The 15,890-nt window shown below is 35.5% G+C and overlaps 5 protein-coding genes across 7 annotated transcripts; 2 read left to right on the top strand and 3 right to left on the bottom strand.

The window, feature by feature from the left end:
* Positions 1-760: 760 nt before the first annotated feature.
* Positions 761-2,389, top strand: LOC123313395. Its single transcript, XM_044898266.1, has 5 exons — positions 761-887; positions 999-1,180; positions 1,313-1,532; positions 1,818-1,935; positions 2,187-2,389. The coding sequence occupies exons 1-5, from the start codon at positions 851-853 to the stop codon at positions 2,308-2,310; spliced, it is 681 nt and encodes a 226-aa protein (XP_044754201.1). The 5' UTR covers positions 761-850; the 3' UTR covers positions 2,311-2,389.
* Positions 2,390-2,994: 605 nt separating this feature from the next.
* LOC123313397 lies at positions 2,995-5,399 on the top strand. Its single transcript, XM_044898269.1, has 5 exons — positions 2,995-3,155; positions 3,261-3,397; positions 4,189-4,402; positions 4,461-4,584; positions 5,207-5,399. The coding sequence occupies exons 1-5, from the start codon at positions 3,113-3,115 to the stop codon at positions 5,328-5,330; spliced, it is 642 nt and encodes a 213-aa protein (XP_044754204.1). The 5' UTR covers positions 2,995-3,112; the 3' UTR covers positions 5,331-5,399.
* Positions 5,400-5,602: 203 nt separating this feature from the next.
* LOC123313394 (autophagy-related protein 23-like) lies at positions 5,603-11,454 on the bottom strand. 3 transcript variants are annotated; one of them, XM_044898265.1, is made up of 10 exons: positions 11,325-11,454; positions 11,111-11,266; positions 10,873-11,041; positions 10,397-10,658; positions 9,947-10,236; positions 9,717-9,874; positions 9,008-9,246; positions 8,805-8,951; positions 7,223-7,385; positions 5,603-5,792 (listed from the first exon to the last, which is right to left on the bottom strand). In XM_044898265.1, the coding sequence occupies exons 1-10, from the start codon at positions 11,340-11,342 to the stop codon at positions 5,664-5,666; spliced, it is 1,731 nt and encodes a 576-aa protein (XP_044754200.1). In that variant the 5' UTR covers positions 11,343-11,454; the 3' UTR covers positions 5,603-5,663. The 3 variants fall into 3 exon arrangements, with proteins under 3 accessions (XP_044754200.1, XP_044754198.1, XP_044754199.1); XM_044898263.1 differs by having other exon boundaries at positions 10,873-11,059; positions 11,325-11,453; XM_044898264.1 differs by having other exon boundaries at positions 9,717-9,859; positions 10,873-11,059; positions 11,325-11,453.
* Positions 11,455-11,836: 382 nt separating this feature from the next.
* Positions 11,837-13,243, bottom strand: LOC123313710 (vesicle transport protein SEC20). The gene is made up of 3 exons (XM_044898693.1): positions 12,891-13,243; positions 12,663-12,835; positions 11,837-12,551 (listed from the first exon to the last, which is right to left on the bottom strand). The coding sequence occupies exons 1-3, from the start codon at positions 12,969-12,971 to the stop codon at positions 12,131-12,133; spliced, it is 675 nt and encodes a 224-aa protein (XP_044754628.1). The 5' UTR covers positions 12,972-13,243; the 3' UTR covers positions 11,837-12,130.
* A 128-nt stretch (positions 13,244-13,371) lies between these two features.
* LOC123313709 lies at positions 13,372-15,737 on the bottom strand. The gene is made up of 6 exons (XM_044898692.1): positions 15,578-15,737; positions 15,046-15,191; positions 14,092-14,314; positions 13,909-14,026; positions 13,677-13,850; positions 13,372-13,531 (listed from the first exon to the last, which is right to left on the bottom strand). The coding sequence occupies exons 1-6, from the start codon at positions 15,612-15,614 to the stop codon at positions 13,513-13,515; spliced, it is 717 nt and encodes a 238-aa protein (XP_044754627.1). The 5' UTR covers positions 15,615-15,737; the 3' UTR covers positions 13,372-13,512.
* Between the last annotated feature and the right edge of the window lie 153 nt (positions 15,738-15,890).

Genomic DNA, 15,890 nt, shown 5'->3' with positions numbered 1-15,890 from the left:
ACACGAATATTCAACTTGAAAGAATAGAAGAATATAAGATTCAATGTGTAGTTAGGTTTCAGCTTTAGCAAATAATGAAATAACAAAAAGAGGCAATCGCAATGACTGAAATTGTCTAGCTTATAGTGTCAAGAGTTAAACAATGTATAGAGTATATAAAAAAAAATTGGCATTGAATCATTCCATAACTATTTTTTCGGGATGTATACTCAACACTTCTGGGTAGTTAAATTTTTCATCTCTATTAAATGCAGAATAAAATATCTTCGAATGGAAAAAATAGCAAATAGCCTGCTGAACATCTGCCAACACCTCTAAATCTCCAAACAAATAAAGTTAGAAAGTAATGAACTATTAAAATTGGAGAAAAGTATCACTGAATATCTGGAAACCCCCTAATCATTACTCATCCAACTGATTATGCAATGAATAATCGATAAATTTCTTGGAAATGATCGCAAGTGAATTTTTATAGACAATAATATCAAATTCTTGAAAACCTGCTGGATGTGCATTTTCTATTATCTTATTCCCTTGTACAAATTGTGCTAATTTACGATACCATACAATGATTCTTCTGATCTGATAAATATATTCATCTATATCTCGGTGAAAAAACAAAAAACTGATAATTTTATGTAATTACTAGTGAACTGTTGATCTCCCATCTCTGGAAGGATTCTTTTCTGAGATATAGGGTTATCTCCAATAATTCTGTTTACGATTACAAATATTTATCGCTTTATTTTTGATTAATTAACACCAGTTGCAGGGGTCTCACATATATATATTTAAAAGAAAAGCTAGGACCTTGGCTTTTTGATTAGTAACAGACCGCTCTCTGTTCAAAATGAAGTTCTTCTTGGTTTTCGCAGCTCTCTTCGCAGGTGAGTGTCATCCTTCTCTTTCATGTGAGGTTCAACTCACCAAGTAGAATTTTCATAATTAATTTTTTGTTGAAAACGTGAGTTTACATTGGGAAAAATTACATTTTTCAGTTGCCTACTCCAGGCGTATCGAGTTGAATCAACTCGTTAACAGGATTCAAGACTACTCAAAAAGGATTGAAAAGGCAGATTCTTCCTCCGAGGAAATAGAAGATCTCTTGAAGGATGGTCTTAAGGAAGTTACTGGCCAAATTGAATTAGCCGTTTGCAAGAGGAACTCGACCAAGTTATACGTAAGTAATAATGGGGTAACTCATGCAGCATTCGACAGTGTAATTTTGGAAATTACAGACAAGTTCTATTTACAAAAACACTTAATTTTGCTAATGATTTAAGTTCATCATCTAATCGAATTTCTTTTCCAGGATGCAGCTCTGAAATCCATCAAATGTGCAAAGGAATCGAAATCAGAAGGAGTCATCTGCGACAGTCTTGGTGCTGAATTCAAGAAATGCATTGAGCCAATCGAGAAAGTTTTCGAAGAATGCCTGGAAGCTAAATTCCACGACATTCCAAAACTGATCATTGACGCTGTCACTTCTACCACTGAATACCTCTGCAACTCCAAAGTCAGGGACATTGTCGGTAAGCTCATCAAAACTATTCATAATTCGAACAAGGAGAAGAAGAATATCGCACAAGACCAAAGTCTTCCATTTGCATGTCCATAGCCATTTGTCGCTCCCACATACCCTTATGAATGTGAGTACTCACCTGTTTGCTAGCCTCGACTATGTCGCCATAGTTGCCAATCCCCTCAGCTCGATAAAAACATCGTAAAATTGAATTTTCAATTTGATTTTTTAGAGCGAGTGTAATGTTGCTCCAAAATGAGAAAATGAGAAAAATATCAGTCAATTTATCTTTCAGAACTGAGCAACCCCTGTGCAGCAATCGAAGTTGATAATCTGAAAAGTTGTATCACTGGAATCGAGAGCAAAATAAAGAACATCAATGCAGTCACCAACTTGAAGACTGAACTTTGTGGGTAAGTACAGTGAAATGATATATTTTTTATCACAAAAATCATATATTTCCTAACATTTCCTCGTTTCTTGGAAACCCATATGGGATTCAGTCTGGAATGAAAATCTAGAATTTTCTTCAAGATTATTGAAAATTTTCGTTAAAATCTTGAAGGAGAAAAACAATTTCAACAATAGTTAATAACTGTTGGAAGGGTGGATAAAGATGTGCATATTTATTAGTCAACTGATTGTCTTCTTTCATATTTAACAGGGAAGCTGTGAAACAGAAAACTTGCCTCCTTGAACAGATCAACAAGAATTGCAAGAACGATTTGACCAAGAAGAGTTTCAACGACCTCTACGAAGCAGCAATCATCAAACCCTGCTCTGCCTGAGTTAAAGTTCAAATTCTAATGTTATAACTACAATTTTTGTATTTGTGTGTATGAAATAAATAAACATCTAACAAATAAACTGTTAAATTTTTTATGGAAAAATACGAAGAAAAACTTATTTCACAGAGTGTTCCATGAAGACGTGGATCATTTGCCGAAATACATGTTGAGGAATTAAGGATTCTATGTATACAGAATGTTCTTGGGGATATATTTTCTGCTTTATCATATGAGAACACATGAAGCGTGTTTGTAATTACTTCTCCATGGAAGAGAACAGAAAAACATTCAAAAACCCTGTGTACGTTATATTTATATACATATAATCCTGTATAAACGAAAAACTTTTTTTATAAATATCATATCAAGTCTATACAATAAGGCTTCATATCATTGTTTTGATCTCTCTTTATAGAAGAAAACTTATGCTTCAGCTGTGGAAATCGTTGACTTCAACAAAATATAACCGAGTCATGAAACTCCTGTTATAAGTAGCAAAATCTGGCCGTAAACGTAATGATAAATGCTCCTAATGAATTTCCAATTTCCAGTATTATTTTCATGGAAATCCTTGGGAGAATCACGGAAATTTAATCGAATAAAGCTCAAATGGTCAATAAATTACTAACCGATTTGGAACCATGATTAGGCATGAAAATAAAATATTCATGGTTTTATTTGTGGGTTATGAGCAATGAAATTTCTGATAACTGCTGAATCAATTTCACGCCAACTATAAAAATTCAAGTCGTCCCTTATCAACTATTCGACCCATCAGTGATTTGGATATTCTAGAGCCGTTATGAAAACGCCGTTCGCATTGTTAGGATTTTTTTTCTTGATGAGTAAGTAAATCCTCCCCTCAATTCACTGTGTTACAGAAAAAAAAAGAATAGTTTCTGCAAAGTATGAGAATACTCTCACGAAATTTATGTCTGATATACTTTTAGTTCTTCATCAATTTGAACCACTACATTCGCAACCTCAAATGGAAATGAATGATTTTCAGGATGCTGCTATTGGGAAAATGAAAACCTCAATTGCCAAGCATCGCTCGTTTTTGAATGAGGAAGACGCTGACTACGCGGTAAGTATCTATCAATGAAAATTTCCAAAACGCATAATAGCAGATTTTCCAAAAATTAGTAGGTGTATTAGTGGACGTTCCATATAGCCTGGTAGTTCTTTAGACATCAATAAAATTGAAAATTTTTGATACATAATGAAAAAAATTGAGCGGGAGCTCTGTACAAAGAATTGATAGATAGAAATACTGATCATAAAATTTCCAATAAGTTCGAACTTCTAATTCTTTATAAAACAGATGAGATCACCTTAATTGTGATATCATACAGGGAGTTCAGTAACTACTTTGGGAAGTAATTCTATACGTGAAATGCAACAAAAATATGCCTACCTAGTGAATAATTATAGTGGCGCATACAGAGTCTGATTTTGGGGGTTGACTGGCAAGTTTTAGGGGACTGGCCTTAACTATCTACAAGATAATGAGCGAAAGGTTGATACCTAGAATATTGCAGGTTACAGACCTGAAAACTTCAGGAATGTGAGTATCTTTCGTTATAAAAGCAATGATGAAAGCTCTTTTGAAGAATTCTTGTTTCTCGTCTAAATTTATTCAGTCCATTTGAGCTGTAAAATAAATTTTAACAGTGGAAAATTAGCTTTCATTCGTTGAATGCTAAAGCAATGTTATCTAGAGACGCAGTTCTCGCGCTACAGGTCCGGCCTAGCTTCGTTAAAATATTGCAACCGCTAGTGTTCACTTAGAAGAGTATTATACACAAACCCACAGAGATTCTTAATCTGAATTTATTGGGGGAGGAAGAGCTTGCTCACAAATGAATTTTTTTCCAGGAAATCATCGAGGCAGTAATGAAGTGTATCATGCACCCAGCTGAAATTATTTGTAATACGAATAAGATGGAGCTGAACGATTGTCTGCGTCCTCTAGAAATAATTTTCAGCAGGATATCGGGAACAAGATTTGAAGGTTTCGTTGAAATGCTCCTGAAAGCGCTCAGTTCGGTCAGAGATTACATTTGCAATACGAGATACGAGGATTTATTCGGTAAGTAGAAAAATGGACGTTTCGATATATGGCATCGTTAGAAACATATAAATTTCAGAAATGATGAACCCTTGTATAAATTACGAGCTGGCTTCATTAACGTCATGTTGGAAGAATACGACAGAATCCATACGCATACGGAGTCATGAAGAAATAATCAACGCGAAAGAGGAGTATTGCAAGTAAATGTTCAATGTCCATGATCCCTCGTCTCTTGTTCAAAGTTTTCTTGAACATCTTCCATTTCTTTTATCTAGCAAAAAATTTCTATTTATCCCCATATGGAGATGAAGATTTTCTTTTTGCTGCGACATTTTTTGCACGATTGCATGGATGAGTACCATCCTGCAACTGCAGTTCTTCTCGACAACTAATACACTGCTCAACAATTGTTAGGGTTCACGTATCACAGAACACACCCATACTGACTTACTTTATGTCACGTATAAATTCCTCTCCATTCCTGGATTTTGTTGATTTATCTGGAACATCATCTGCTATGATGATTATGATTATGATTATGATTTATTATCTGCTATACATATGTGTTCTTTTAGGAAAAACTTCTTTCCTTACTTTATCAAACTTTACCTACTGCAATTAATCGATTTCAGTGTGCAAAAGGTTGACGAAGTAAAAAAGATTGAAGAAACAACTTGAAATATCCCAGTTCTCGCTAAAAGAACACATATAGGTATAACAGTGTATAAAAATACGAAAATTGTGACTCCTTTCAAAGGATCTGTCGAACTGAAAGAATAACACTGTCTAATATTTATGCGGTTCATTTTTTTTTTATTTCAGAGCTCTTGAACATAATGCTGAGTGTACCCTGAACATGGCTTTAGCTGATTGCCAAGATCCAGACACGATAAAAATACTATCTGAAATGTACAAGAAATTCTTTATCGATCCATGTCACCCTTGAGGTTTTCGATATCGAAAGCTTCCTAAGTTGAAACTTATGATATTCAAATAAAAAAAATATGGTACCAAATAAGAAATATTGCACCTTGAACTACCATAATTTATTATGATATAAATTAAATAGAATTATTAGAATTATTGGTCCAAAAAAGATGGGTCAGCAGAAAAACGTGGGAAAGGGTAGGTACTTTACTGTAGTAATATTGCTACACATCTACCACAACCAGTGTGGACTAATTTCCAAGGACTTCTTCCTTAAAAAAACATTTAATATCAAACAACTCAAAAAATTTACTTTCTCAACATAACACATTGGACACAAAAGCGGACGACGTCAATCTAATTCATCGTATTCGGTTCTGGCTGACTTAATGGCAGAACAGGCTGGTAAACCGCATCTGTAAAATGGTACATCTACAACATCACCGTTTCCAATGCCGATCACTTTTTCCTGGGCTTTTCTCTGAAAATAATTTTTCTTTATTTCTCAGCAACAAAAATGTTTCGACAATTCACTTTCGCGACTAAAAATAATTCCAATGAGGCGAACTGCAGTCCATGATTTCGCACTTTTTGACTCTTCCCAGTATAGCGTTGCGTAGTGGGGATGTACTCCCCCTAATATAAGGAGTGGCTAGAGACTTGCTTCAATAGAACTCAACCTGCACGCCCCCTTTTTGTGGGTACCTACCCTAAAAGGCCCATATTACCCTTGTATACTATCAATTAACCGTAAAGCCCTCAGATGCTAGAAAGATCATCTCTGGAGGGTAGTACATACTCCTCTACGAGTACCTTTAAGAAGTATAAGTACTTATTTGATATTTGTGATCGACCTCACAATGAAAAGAGTGAAAATTCAAATTCGATCAGATTAACCATTTCATGCCTACAATAAAAAAGGATTCTTCTTTATTCTTTATTTTCTGTTTATATGAAGTGTTAATTCTTCTCCAATATTATCAGTTGTAACTCTAAGCTACGCGCTTCATTTTTAAAATAATAACTTGAAAATTAACGCTGCGCTATGAATAATCACTGTCGTTACAAATTGGCGAATGCTCTGACCACAAACTAATGGTGCCCACACATGGGCAGTTTTGAGCCAATTTCCTGAAAACAAAACGTGGTCCACGTACACACAATCAAAGATTATTAATCTTATCTTTACACACAGTACCAGTCCACGATCGGTAGTCGATATAAGATGATGATCAGAACTAGATTAGAAAAAACTATTTGTTGTATCGAATATACAACCTTTAGCTATGAAGGATATTTTAGACTGTTCTATTTGTTGTTCTTCGTCTTTATTTATATACTTATTCATTCAAATTTAGGAAAATCAACAAGATGTATTAGTTTGATTTGAATATTGTGTGTTTGTCAAGTTCTAATTTAGGGGTAGGTTATGAAATTAGAGCTGAACTAAGCATCAGTTTCACAACATATACAAATCGGGAAGTAATTATATATGAAGAACTCGAGATGGTTTTTGAATGAAAAATCATCATTCTGAAGTCTGAAGTATCGAAAATATTTTTGGCTCTGTGCTTGTCAGCTATATGCAGTCAAAGTATCGAAGATGATTTTCGTAAATTCTTTTCGACTGCTTGTCCAATCGGAACTGATCAACTTATTCCCCAGCGAATGACGGCTTGAATTGAAATTTGTGTCAACATTAAAAGTTTATTGCAGTATTCTCTCCAGTCAGTTCTTACAGAAATTGAGGAAAGGGGTGCATAAAAACGCCATTTTGAATATATAATTCGGGCATGATAAATCGGTCAGATAGCCCACCGTTTCATGTAGTGCCCTACTTTTATACAGGGCGAAACACCAGAAACCGATCAGAATCAATTTCAGAACAGTTTTCGTATCGGAATCACTTACATTTCCCTTTTTATTACTTTTATCCGACGGTTTTCTTTTTTCCGGTTTGCTGCTCCTGGACGAACCTCTGGATTGCTTTTTTTCTGTCTGACTGGAAATTGACGATTTCGATTTGGTCTCCCTCAGATGTTTCATTTTTCCAGCTATTTTCTTGATGTTCTGCCTGAAAACATAGGAATGCCACTTGAAAAAATGGACTTATCGACATTTTCATTTAAGGTCATTTGCGAAAAATTGCAGTGTCTTTTCGACCACCTGTAAAATGATTCGAAAAACTTGTATATACCTTGAGCGAGTATCATCAATCATCATTTTCCCTCTTCAAATAAGAATAAGTGTAGTTTTCTTTCATATAGCTGATATCATTACAATTATATAAAGACACATTACCTATTTTATATCAACAAACACTTTACAGAATTTCAAATACACTGCGCAAAAAAATTTATGCACATTATGGAAATCTCAAATTTATTGTACAACTGAATGTGTTCTCAATGATAATTATTTTTATCAGAATTATGCATGCATATTTATCCACTTTCAACGGTTTTCTTCAATACAGATGTTTTTTCCCAGCAGGAATAAAAAAAAGATGATATTATCAGATTTTGAATGTATTGGCTCCATTCTAAAATCAGTTGTTCACGATCAATTCTAGTGATCAATAATTTTTCTTTCGTTTGATTTTCTACACTCTATCGCTATGCAACGCGAAACACGCAATTTGACAATTTGAGGAATGTGCCCAAGCGGTAGTTTTGCGAGAAGAAGGGTGGACATACACAAGAATTGCAGAAAGGTTTGGAGTTTCCCATACAAGTGTGTCCAGAATGTTGCAGCGATTCAGGGAGACAGGTATGAATGTCCGAAGACCAGGACAGGGTAGACCACGGGTAACAACTGCCATTCAAGAACGTTACTTGAGAGTTTCTTCGTTGAGACAACGGTTTGCAACCGCTCGCCTCCTTCAAATTCAGCTTGAGCAAACTCATGAGGTGCAAATTAGCACTCAGACAATAAGAAATCGCCTCAGGGAATATGATTTAAGGCCTCGTGTCGCGGCAAGTGGCCCAGCTCTTACCCCAGCCCATCGAAGGGCGGGTTTGGATTTTGCGAGAGAGCATATCCATTGGGAAGAGGCCGATTGGGAAAGAGTTCTCTTCACAGATGAGTCTAGATTCTGCCTCTACCATTGTGATCGACGTTCCCTTGTATACAGACGTCCACATGAAAGATATGCTCAGTGCAATTTCCTGACTGGTTTCGGGGGAGGATCGATTATGGTATGGGGTGGAATATCTTTGACTGCTCGCAAAGACCTAGTGGTCGTTGATAATGGAGCTATGAATGCTGATAAGTATATAAGGAACATTCTCAACATCACTCCTGGAACTGCCACTGCAACGAGCTCGATGAATTTTGGAGATTTATAACTACAAGAGTCCCTCTCTCAGAATATGTATCACAACGACTTTTCTGGAAGGAAGTTGTCCATCGAAAACTAGCGAAAAAGATGGGGTCTGTTAAAAATTCCTCAAGACCGAACTTGTTGGCTATATAAAGAAAAAAAATTACTCACTGTGTAGTTTTTTGCAGGATTTCGTAAGATTCAACAGACGCACTATCCTTCTCGGCCAATTCCAAGTCCGATGGGACCTGATTCGACGACAAAGACCGCAACTCCCTGAGCGCCTCAATTTCCTTCGCCAGTTTATCGATGCTCTCGCTTGAAAAAAAAAATTGTACAATATTTCCCAGAATTCGTCGTGATTTCGACATTACTCTTTCGATTTCAGATCGGTTTCCGTCCTCTCCTGATCCGCTTTCATCTGGGAAATTGTGTCTTTGAGACAGTCGACCTGCGATATCATATCCAGAAGGTACACGTGTAGCTGTTTGATCTCCTCATGCGGCATTTCCTTGTCCAGGAATCGTTTGGAGGGTACTCGAGATGCGGACTTCTCCATTCGGTCAGTTTTTTCGCTCACACTGTTGGCCTCGCAGTCAGACTGGTCTTGGACCTATATCGAAACATAATTCTGACAAATTCCCAGTTGGTAGTCGCATTCACGAGATGGCATTTAAATTTGAACACACAGTTGAACGAGGGCTGTTCTCTTTCCGTTTATTGCAAAAAAACATTGAGTCTATGCATTTCTGCATCCTGGAAATCATACTTGAGAACTTTTTCTACTGTAGTTTGTTCATTTATTTTTGGACTTCGTCGTGTGGAGCAATAGATATTAAATCCTGTATTTTATCCTTGGAAATAAGGAGTTAACACAGGTTAGGTCTGGACAATGCTATGATTTACCCGTTTTTTCTATAATTTGGACTCTCAATTAACGACTCAATGGTTCAAGCTTCGATCAGTGGTTATCTTGCAAGATGGACTTATGGTGTTTTTAGCGAACTGTTTTGAAGAACCTGCGATAAGCTTACTGTTGTGGTAATATTCTTTGCAGTTGCTGCCACCATTTATTCGTGTTACCTGTATTTCATCCAGTATACTAGGAGGCTGTTCGTTCTCCAGGATCTTCTCTGTTCCTCCTGGATGATGTTCTTGTGAAGGAGCGTTAGACGTCTCGTTGACTACTTCAGATGGCGAATCCAAGATCTGCATAATTTCTTGCTCTGTTGGAAAATCGACTAATTGAGAAGTAGATTTTTTCAAGAGGGCTAATATTCCATAATCCTGTATAAGATTGCTGCCTTCCTTACCTTCGACTGGAAACTGCACCGATTCGTCAATAGTCACAGTCCTGGATATATTCAGATCGGTGTTGGTTCCCCTAGTCATGATCTCTTCGATAGTTTGTAGAATTTTCTGGAATGCCGGATTAACGTATGCATCTTCTTCCACATCTTTTTGCGATCGATAATTGAGCTCTTTCTTATGTTCCATTTTTTTATTCCTTTCACTTTCCACAGGTATGTATTCCTCTGAAAATTTCTCTATAATTCCTTCGGAATTCGATCCTTTGGCTTCCATGTGATAAGATGCGCTACGACTACGGAATTGAGAAAAGATGAGATGGAAGGGCACTGGCGCATCCGCCAATTTGTACTGTTTCATCTACAGAAAAATCTAAATATTTCGAACATTGCAAATCTAAACAGGAATTGAAGCAAATACATTTTCACAATCAACATAGAAATTGGTGAAATCACCTTTGAAATCTTGTTTCGGAACAGTACGTAGGTTTTGTCGTCTGCTTCAGGTCCAAATTGATGTCAAGGAGGAATTTGGATTCTACCGAATTCGCGTTCTTCTTGTTCATTTTAGCAACATCTCTTCGGCTATCGTAAATTTCCTCGGCAGATTCGCAATCGCCAATATCGAAGGTGGGCATATGAAGCTCAATTTTTGTGTTCATCGAGCCTTTCTTTCTGTACTCGAACTTGTTATCGTTCAAAAGTGTGCATTCAACACCTGCAAAGCTCAAAACGGTCGAAATAAGGAAAATTTCGAAAGAACATCACTTCCAGTAGCGGCATTTCAAGTCAATTGAAAAAAGTTTGAAAAAAATGTGTCTGGAAATCAATTTGCTTCAATAATCTCTGAAAATTTCGGTAGACTTTCTTTGCCTAGATTCCTTAAGCTTTAGGGAATCATTGGAAATTGCCCAGTTCAACATAGAACCTACCTTTTGATGCTAATTTTCTGTTCAATGAGTTCGCATTGTACAGTTTCGCAGTTTGAAGCGTGTTCTGCAATCTTTTTATCATCATATCTTTCTCTAAGAGCGATTGCTCCATTTTATCATTCTTCACTTTCAGGTTCATCAGCACAGATGCTCCCTTATCTTGCAAATTCTTAGAGAAACCAAAGAACTAAAATTTTTGCATTCGCAGTTTGAAACGTAAGTAAAAACAAAATTTTACCCTTTTCGAACTGAGGAACTCATCGAGTTGCTTATCCCGTTTGATCATCTCGTCCTGTAATTTCCGTATTTTCACTTTCAAAATTTGATTTTCACTACAAACGCGGGCTATGTGTTTGCGCAAACTGTAAATCTCTGTTCGGAGATCTTCTTCATCCTGCAATGCGATTTCTTGTATGAAAGAATAATAGCTTCCGGGAAATTGCAAAACTCACGAGGTCCTGACGCAACATAATCAGTTTTTCGGGGGTCTTTTGAAAATTCGACTGAAGAAATTTTAAACGTCGCCAAAAATGAAGTGATGTCAACTAGACACGCCAAATTTGATTTGTACTCTCTGACGATTGGTCAGACAGCATTAGCTAAGCAATTCTACAAATTTTGAATATAGGATCTTGACTTATCAGGCTCATTGTTTGAAAAATTTGTTCATATGAAAGTGCTTTTTACGTTGCTCGATGATGTTGCTATTTTTACCCAATTTTTTGGTCAGGTAAGATTGTGGGGACAACTTCAAACCAGAAGGAGACTGTGGTGACAACTTTTCAAATCTTTCCAATAATTTAGAAGATTTCATTAGTGATTTGAATATATTTTCATCTTCATATTACACATTTGTCTTATGTCAGTGAGTAGAACATATTGAAATGAATTAGTATATTTCCCTTCTTGTTTCACTACATTGGAATAAGGATAAAACAAGGTTAAATAGAATGAAAGACATGCATTCGATATGAAATTTATTTCCTTTGTAAATATATCTTCATTTATTTACATTCAGTACATACACTCAATTGGTGCTTTGTCAACATAAAACCATACATTGAAAATTATTATGTTCAATTATAATAATGATCTTTCAAAACCTCATAGAAATTATGACAATCAATTGATATAAATGAAATCTCTACCCCTTTAAGGAACTCCATAAGCTATTATTATAATAGCACCCAGACAATAGTCATCACCTGTTCAACCAAAATTTGCAGCTTCGTATTCCAATATCAGTGAAAAAAATTATTCAAAATAACCTTTTTTGCACTATGTAGAACACACAAAAGCAGAAAAACAGAAAAGCGAACCAGACTAGGATTTTATCAGTGAACTCCCTCCTCCCATACTTAGCTAGGAGTTTCCCTGATTGTGTAATCGCACCACCAGTTACTTTCAGTTCCTCCTGTGTCCCGTATATGCTATCTGAAGAGCTTATTAAGGTGTCCAAGGTGTCAGCACTCTGTTTAGTTGTATCGGCAAGCTGTCTACTAACTGCCAAAAGTTGATCAGTTATATTTGATGATTGCTTAACAAGACTCTCCTTATCACGTTTTTGACTCCTCAGTCTAAGGCCAGATTCCTGACTTCTACTGAACAGTTTTTGTTTGGAATCCTTCTCAATTTTCAGCATCGTCTTTATATTTGCCTTTTTAAAATAATCCATTGTACTGAAATCATTTGATTTGAATTTGGGTAATTCCAAACATAATTACTGATACTGACATTGAGTACTGAGATTTTATCACAACTCAGAACTCACAAAAACGATATAAACTCACCTAGATAGCTGTTCTCTGTAGAGTATTACCTCCTTCAGTAGGTTAGAATCTTTACTTTCATCTGCCATTTCCAAAAATTTATCAATGTGCTCCCTGAGAGAAGCAATTTTAGATCTACCCACGGAATTCAGTTTATGAAGTTCCGATAATGGTCCCTCACATTCATTTATATCCTAGAAATACAAGAATGAAATTATGTTGGAACAGAAGCTTATAGATCGAACTTACTTGAACTATGGCTTTTATTTGAAAACTACTTTCAGTTATGTTTTTTCTCAAATTTTCCAATTTAAAATCTGTTGAATTCATTTTGGAATGTTGAAATGTTGGAATGAGATATTTTTTAATTTCATAACAGTGACTAATCTAACCTCCAAAATCTACTTGTCAAAATAACCAAACATTTGATGGAATGCATCGAATATTAAATTGTTCTTCTTCTATCTTTTAATGTGCCTGGAACTGTTAGTGTAACCATATATTTTAATTTTCTATGGTAACTACAGGACCGGACTAACATATCATAATCGGTACCAAAAATTTGAAATTTTCAAAAAGAAAGGGTAGAACCACTGGTCATGCTCATCCGAGCCAGAAAATATCATGTTTCTGACACATCCTTGCATTACTCATTTGATTTAGAATTTTTTCAGTTTTATCGAAAGGGATTTTGGAGACTATTACAAGGACAGACTCTCAGTTCATTTCCAGAAAGATTTTTCAAAAAAATTTATTATCAAAGACAAACATTAACAGTTTATATTTTGTATTCCATGATGGATAATTATAGGCACGTTTTTGATGGGAATCATGCATCTTCAAACACCCATCATGATAAAACTTGGACTATTTAGGAAAGGTCCTCCAACCTGGAAAAAATTAAAATTCGGTATTTCATAAAGATGCTATTATTATTAAACAATGCGGAAACTGAACCCACTTGTTCAATAAGTCGTTTAAAATTCCCAATAACACATTTAATATTAGAAGTATCGATAAATCAATATAACTCACTGGGAAACTTTGATTTCTGGTGTTTCTTTCAGCTCGTTGGATGACGCATCTGCAATAGTTTTGCATTTTGATGAAAAGGCATCGTAAAAACCAAGAATAGCCTCTCTGGAAATTGGGCTTCCACAGGAAAGGTTCAAATGGGACTTCAAACATGGCCTCATGTAATGCAATGTACTGAAAAGATATTCGATTCAAGGATAACCATTACAAAAAAAAAACCTCTAGGACTCACCTGCAGATATCTTCAACTCCTACTCCATTCTTCTCATACCTGTGGAATCTCATTCTGAGTTTGCGTCCGCAAACATCCAAAGTGGGGTTTGGTTTGTACAAGCAGGTGTTTCCAAGTTCTTTAGAGAATTTTAGAAGGATAATATATGATTGAAAGTTGCATATATAAGATTCTTGTACTCACCAAAAATATGTTCTCCGTCAGTTTTGCAAATGTACTCAATGCCTTGGAGGAATGATTTCAAGATGAAATCTGGGATTTCCTTGCTTCCTTCTGGCATACAATCCTTGACCACTTTCATCACAGGCTCTAGGCATTTTGGCATCTTATTCTTTATGATTGAACAGGAAGTTTCAGCTGTTTCGTCAATTTCATTTCCGCAAGTTGTGACTTCTTCGATGGCTTTCTGCAATAAACATTTGAAGGGTTTTTTGCAATGTATAGTTACAGTGGTGATGAAATATTGAGATCACTGATTGCGATATGATTGCATGCTGATATGTAACCCATACTGCGATGGATGCATGTCGTCATGATTGTGGGACCAGAAATCGCATTTATAGGGCAAAAGGTACTCTGGCATGCCAAATGCCAAGGCAAGGTAGAACAGAACTATAGGAGAAATTCTCTACAGAATACAATGGCTAGCCTGTGTGTTATTTCATTTTGTCAAATATTACAAATAAAGCGAGTTTTACTGAAGAAATAATTACTCATCCTCGTTATCAACTCTGTAACAAATAGAGAAGCTGATGTTGATTTATTCATATCACTTTCAGTGCTTATAATCTCTAGGCCTTCATTGATATGAGATTGATCAATGGTAGGGTCACAGGAATATTCTTTATCCTTTTCAGGCCAATAAACGACCACCACTCAAAGTTCACTCTTTTCTGAGATCAACAAATCATTTAAAGCAATTAATATGCACACGGTCTTTATAATAATTCGATAGTTTCTTGAATATAATTTCTCTGAATTGAGGAACTTAGATGAAAAATGATAATTACGAAATGTATAAAAATGGAATAAAAGATACAATTTCTGCGAGAAGAAAACGATTATTTTAATTTTATCGCACTGAATGGACAAAATCTCCGCATATCTCTTATTGAAGAACAACATAAAATACTCTACCTCAAACTTCAGCTTCGAGCCTGGACAAATTTGTTCCATCCTTGAACCCACTTCATCGATAGCTTGTTTCTCTTGAAGGTATGTTTCAACATACTTCAACTTGTGCATAATCTGATCGTTGCTTGAGCAAGCAACATAATTTAAAGCTACAAGCAAACCAAAACGTTACAATTTGAAATAATTCGAAATAGGACGAAAACTTCATATATGAATCAACAACCAATTTTATGTCCGAATAAGCTCTCTGTTCTCGAGATAAAGACATTTGTTTTCAAATTTTTCCGAAACGTTTTCGTCATATCTTCTGAGTGGTACATGATCACTGAACAAGACTATTTTTTCCAGAAAGTGCTGTCTTTCAAGTAGTATTTTATCAATAAATAAAAAAGTTTCATTAACTTATTTCATTATAGCAAAAAGGCGATTTTAAATTCTATTTATTTCAACTGTTAATCAATATATTTTTTGCACTCTTTCTTTTAACTGTCCCATCACTTAGGGTGATATAATATATAATAATGTGAAACTTTACCTGCAATGCAGCATACCACAAAGATGAGTACCTTCATTTTGAACACTTTAACAACACTGAACACTTCGATCCGAAATCTATTGGAAATTGATAAAGCAGGTCATATTAAATTGACCCCTGTTTATCATTACGAGTTCTAGGAAGAATTAAATGGAGATTTATTCCAGAAAACAGGGATTGTGTGCAAAAATCTCACAGATAACCTCTGGAAAAACCGCTCCTATAGACTATCAAATCTGAATTCTTAGAGCAAAATAAGCATCACATCAATATATATTATCCATTGATTAATTAATTCATTGGTCACATTCCG

Source organism: Coccinella septempunctata, chromosome 5 (assembly GCF_907165205.1).
Source record: "Coccinella septempunctata chromosome 5, icCocSept1.1, whole genome shotgun sequence".
In the NCBI taxonomy this organism is placed as follows: Eukaryota; Metazoa; Arthropoda; class Insecta; order Coleoptera; family Coccinellidae; genus Coccinella; species Coccinella septempunctata.
This window is presented reverse-complemented; position numbering and strand designations above follow the sequence as displayed.

What these genes read in the sequence shown, in the direction of transcription:
- LOC123313395 (XM_044898266.1), top strand. Translation starts at nt 851, where the DNA reads ATGAAGTTCTTCTTGGTTTTCGCAGCTCTCTTCGCAG. An exon ending in TTTCGCAGCTCTCTTCGCAG is followed by an intron (nt 888 to 998) that starts GTGAGTGTCATC and finishes TACATTTTTCAG; the next exon opens with TTGCCTACTCCAGGCGTATC. An exon ending in GGAACTCGACCAAGTTATAC is followed by an intron (nt 1,181 to 1,312) that starts GTAAGTAATAAT and finishes TTTCTTTTCCAG; the next exon opens with GATGCAGCTCTGAAATCCAT.
- LOC123313397 (XM_044898269.1), top strand. Translation starts at nt 3,113, where the DNA reads ATGAAAACGCCGTTCGCATTGTTAGGATTTTTTTTCTTGATGA. An exon ending in GAGATACGAGGATTTATTCG is followed by an intron (nt 4,403 to 4,460) that starts GTAAGTAGAAAA and finishes TATAAATTTCAG; the next exon opens with AAATGATGAACCCTTGTATA. An exon ending in GCGAAAGAGGAGTATTGCAA is followed by an intron (nt 4,585 to 5,206) that starts GTAAATGTTCAA and finishes TTTTTATTTCAG; the next exon opens with AGCTCTTGAACATAATGCTG.
- LOC123313394 (XM_044898263.1), bottom strand. An exon ending in TCCGAAACAAGATTTCAAAG is followed by an intron (nt 10,237 to 10,396) that starts GTGATTTCACCA and finishes TCAATTCCGTAG; the next exon opens with TCGTAGCGCATCTTATCACA. An exon ending in ATCCTGCAAAAAACTACACA is followed by an intron (nt 7,386 to 8,804) that starts GTGAGTAATTTT and finishes CTATGTTTTCAG; the next exon opens with GCAGAACATCAAGAAAATAG.
- LOC123313710 (XM_044898693.1), bottom strand. Translation starts at nt 12,971, where the DNA reads ATGAATTCAACAGATTTTAAATTGGAAAATTTGAGAAAAAACATAACT. An exon ending in AAATAAAAGCCATAGTTCAA is followed by an intron (nt 12,836 to 12,890) that starts GTAAGTTCGATC and finishes TTGTATTTCTAG; the next exon opens with GATATAAATGAATGTGAGGG. An exon ending in TACAGAGAACAGCTATCTAG is followed by an intron (nt 12,552 to 12,662) that starts GTGAGTTTATAT and finishes AAATGATTTCAG; the next exon opens with TACAATGGATTATTTTAAAA.
- LOC123313709 (XM_044898692.1), bottom strand. Translation starts at nt 15,614, where the DNA reads ATGAAGGTACTCATCTTTGTGGTATGCTGCATTGCAG. An exon ending in TGACGGAGAACATATTTTTG is followed by an intron (nt 14,027 to 14,091) that starts GTGAGTACAAGA and finishes AATTCTCTAAAG; the next exon opens with AACTTGGAAACACCTGCTTG. An exon ending in GGAGTTGAAGATATCTGCAG is followed by an intron (nt 13,851 to 13,908) that starts GTGAGTCCTAGA and finishes ATATCTTTTCAG; the next exon opens with TACATTGCATTACATGAGGC.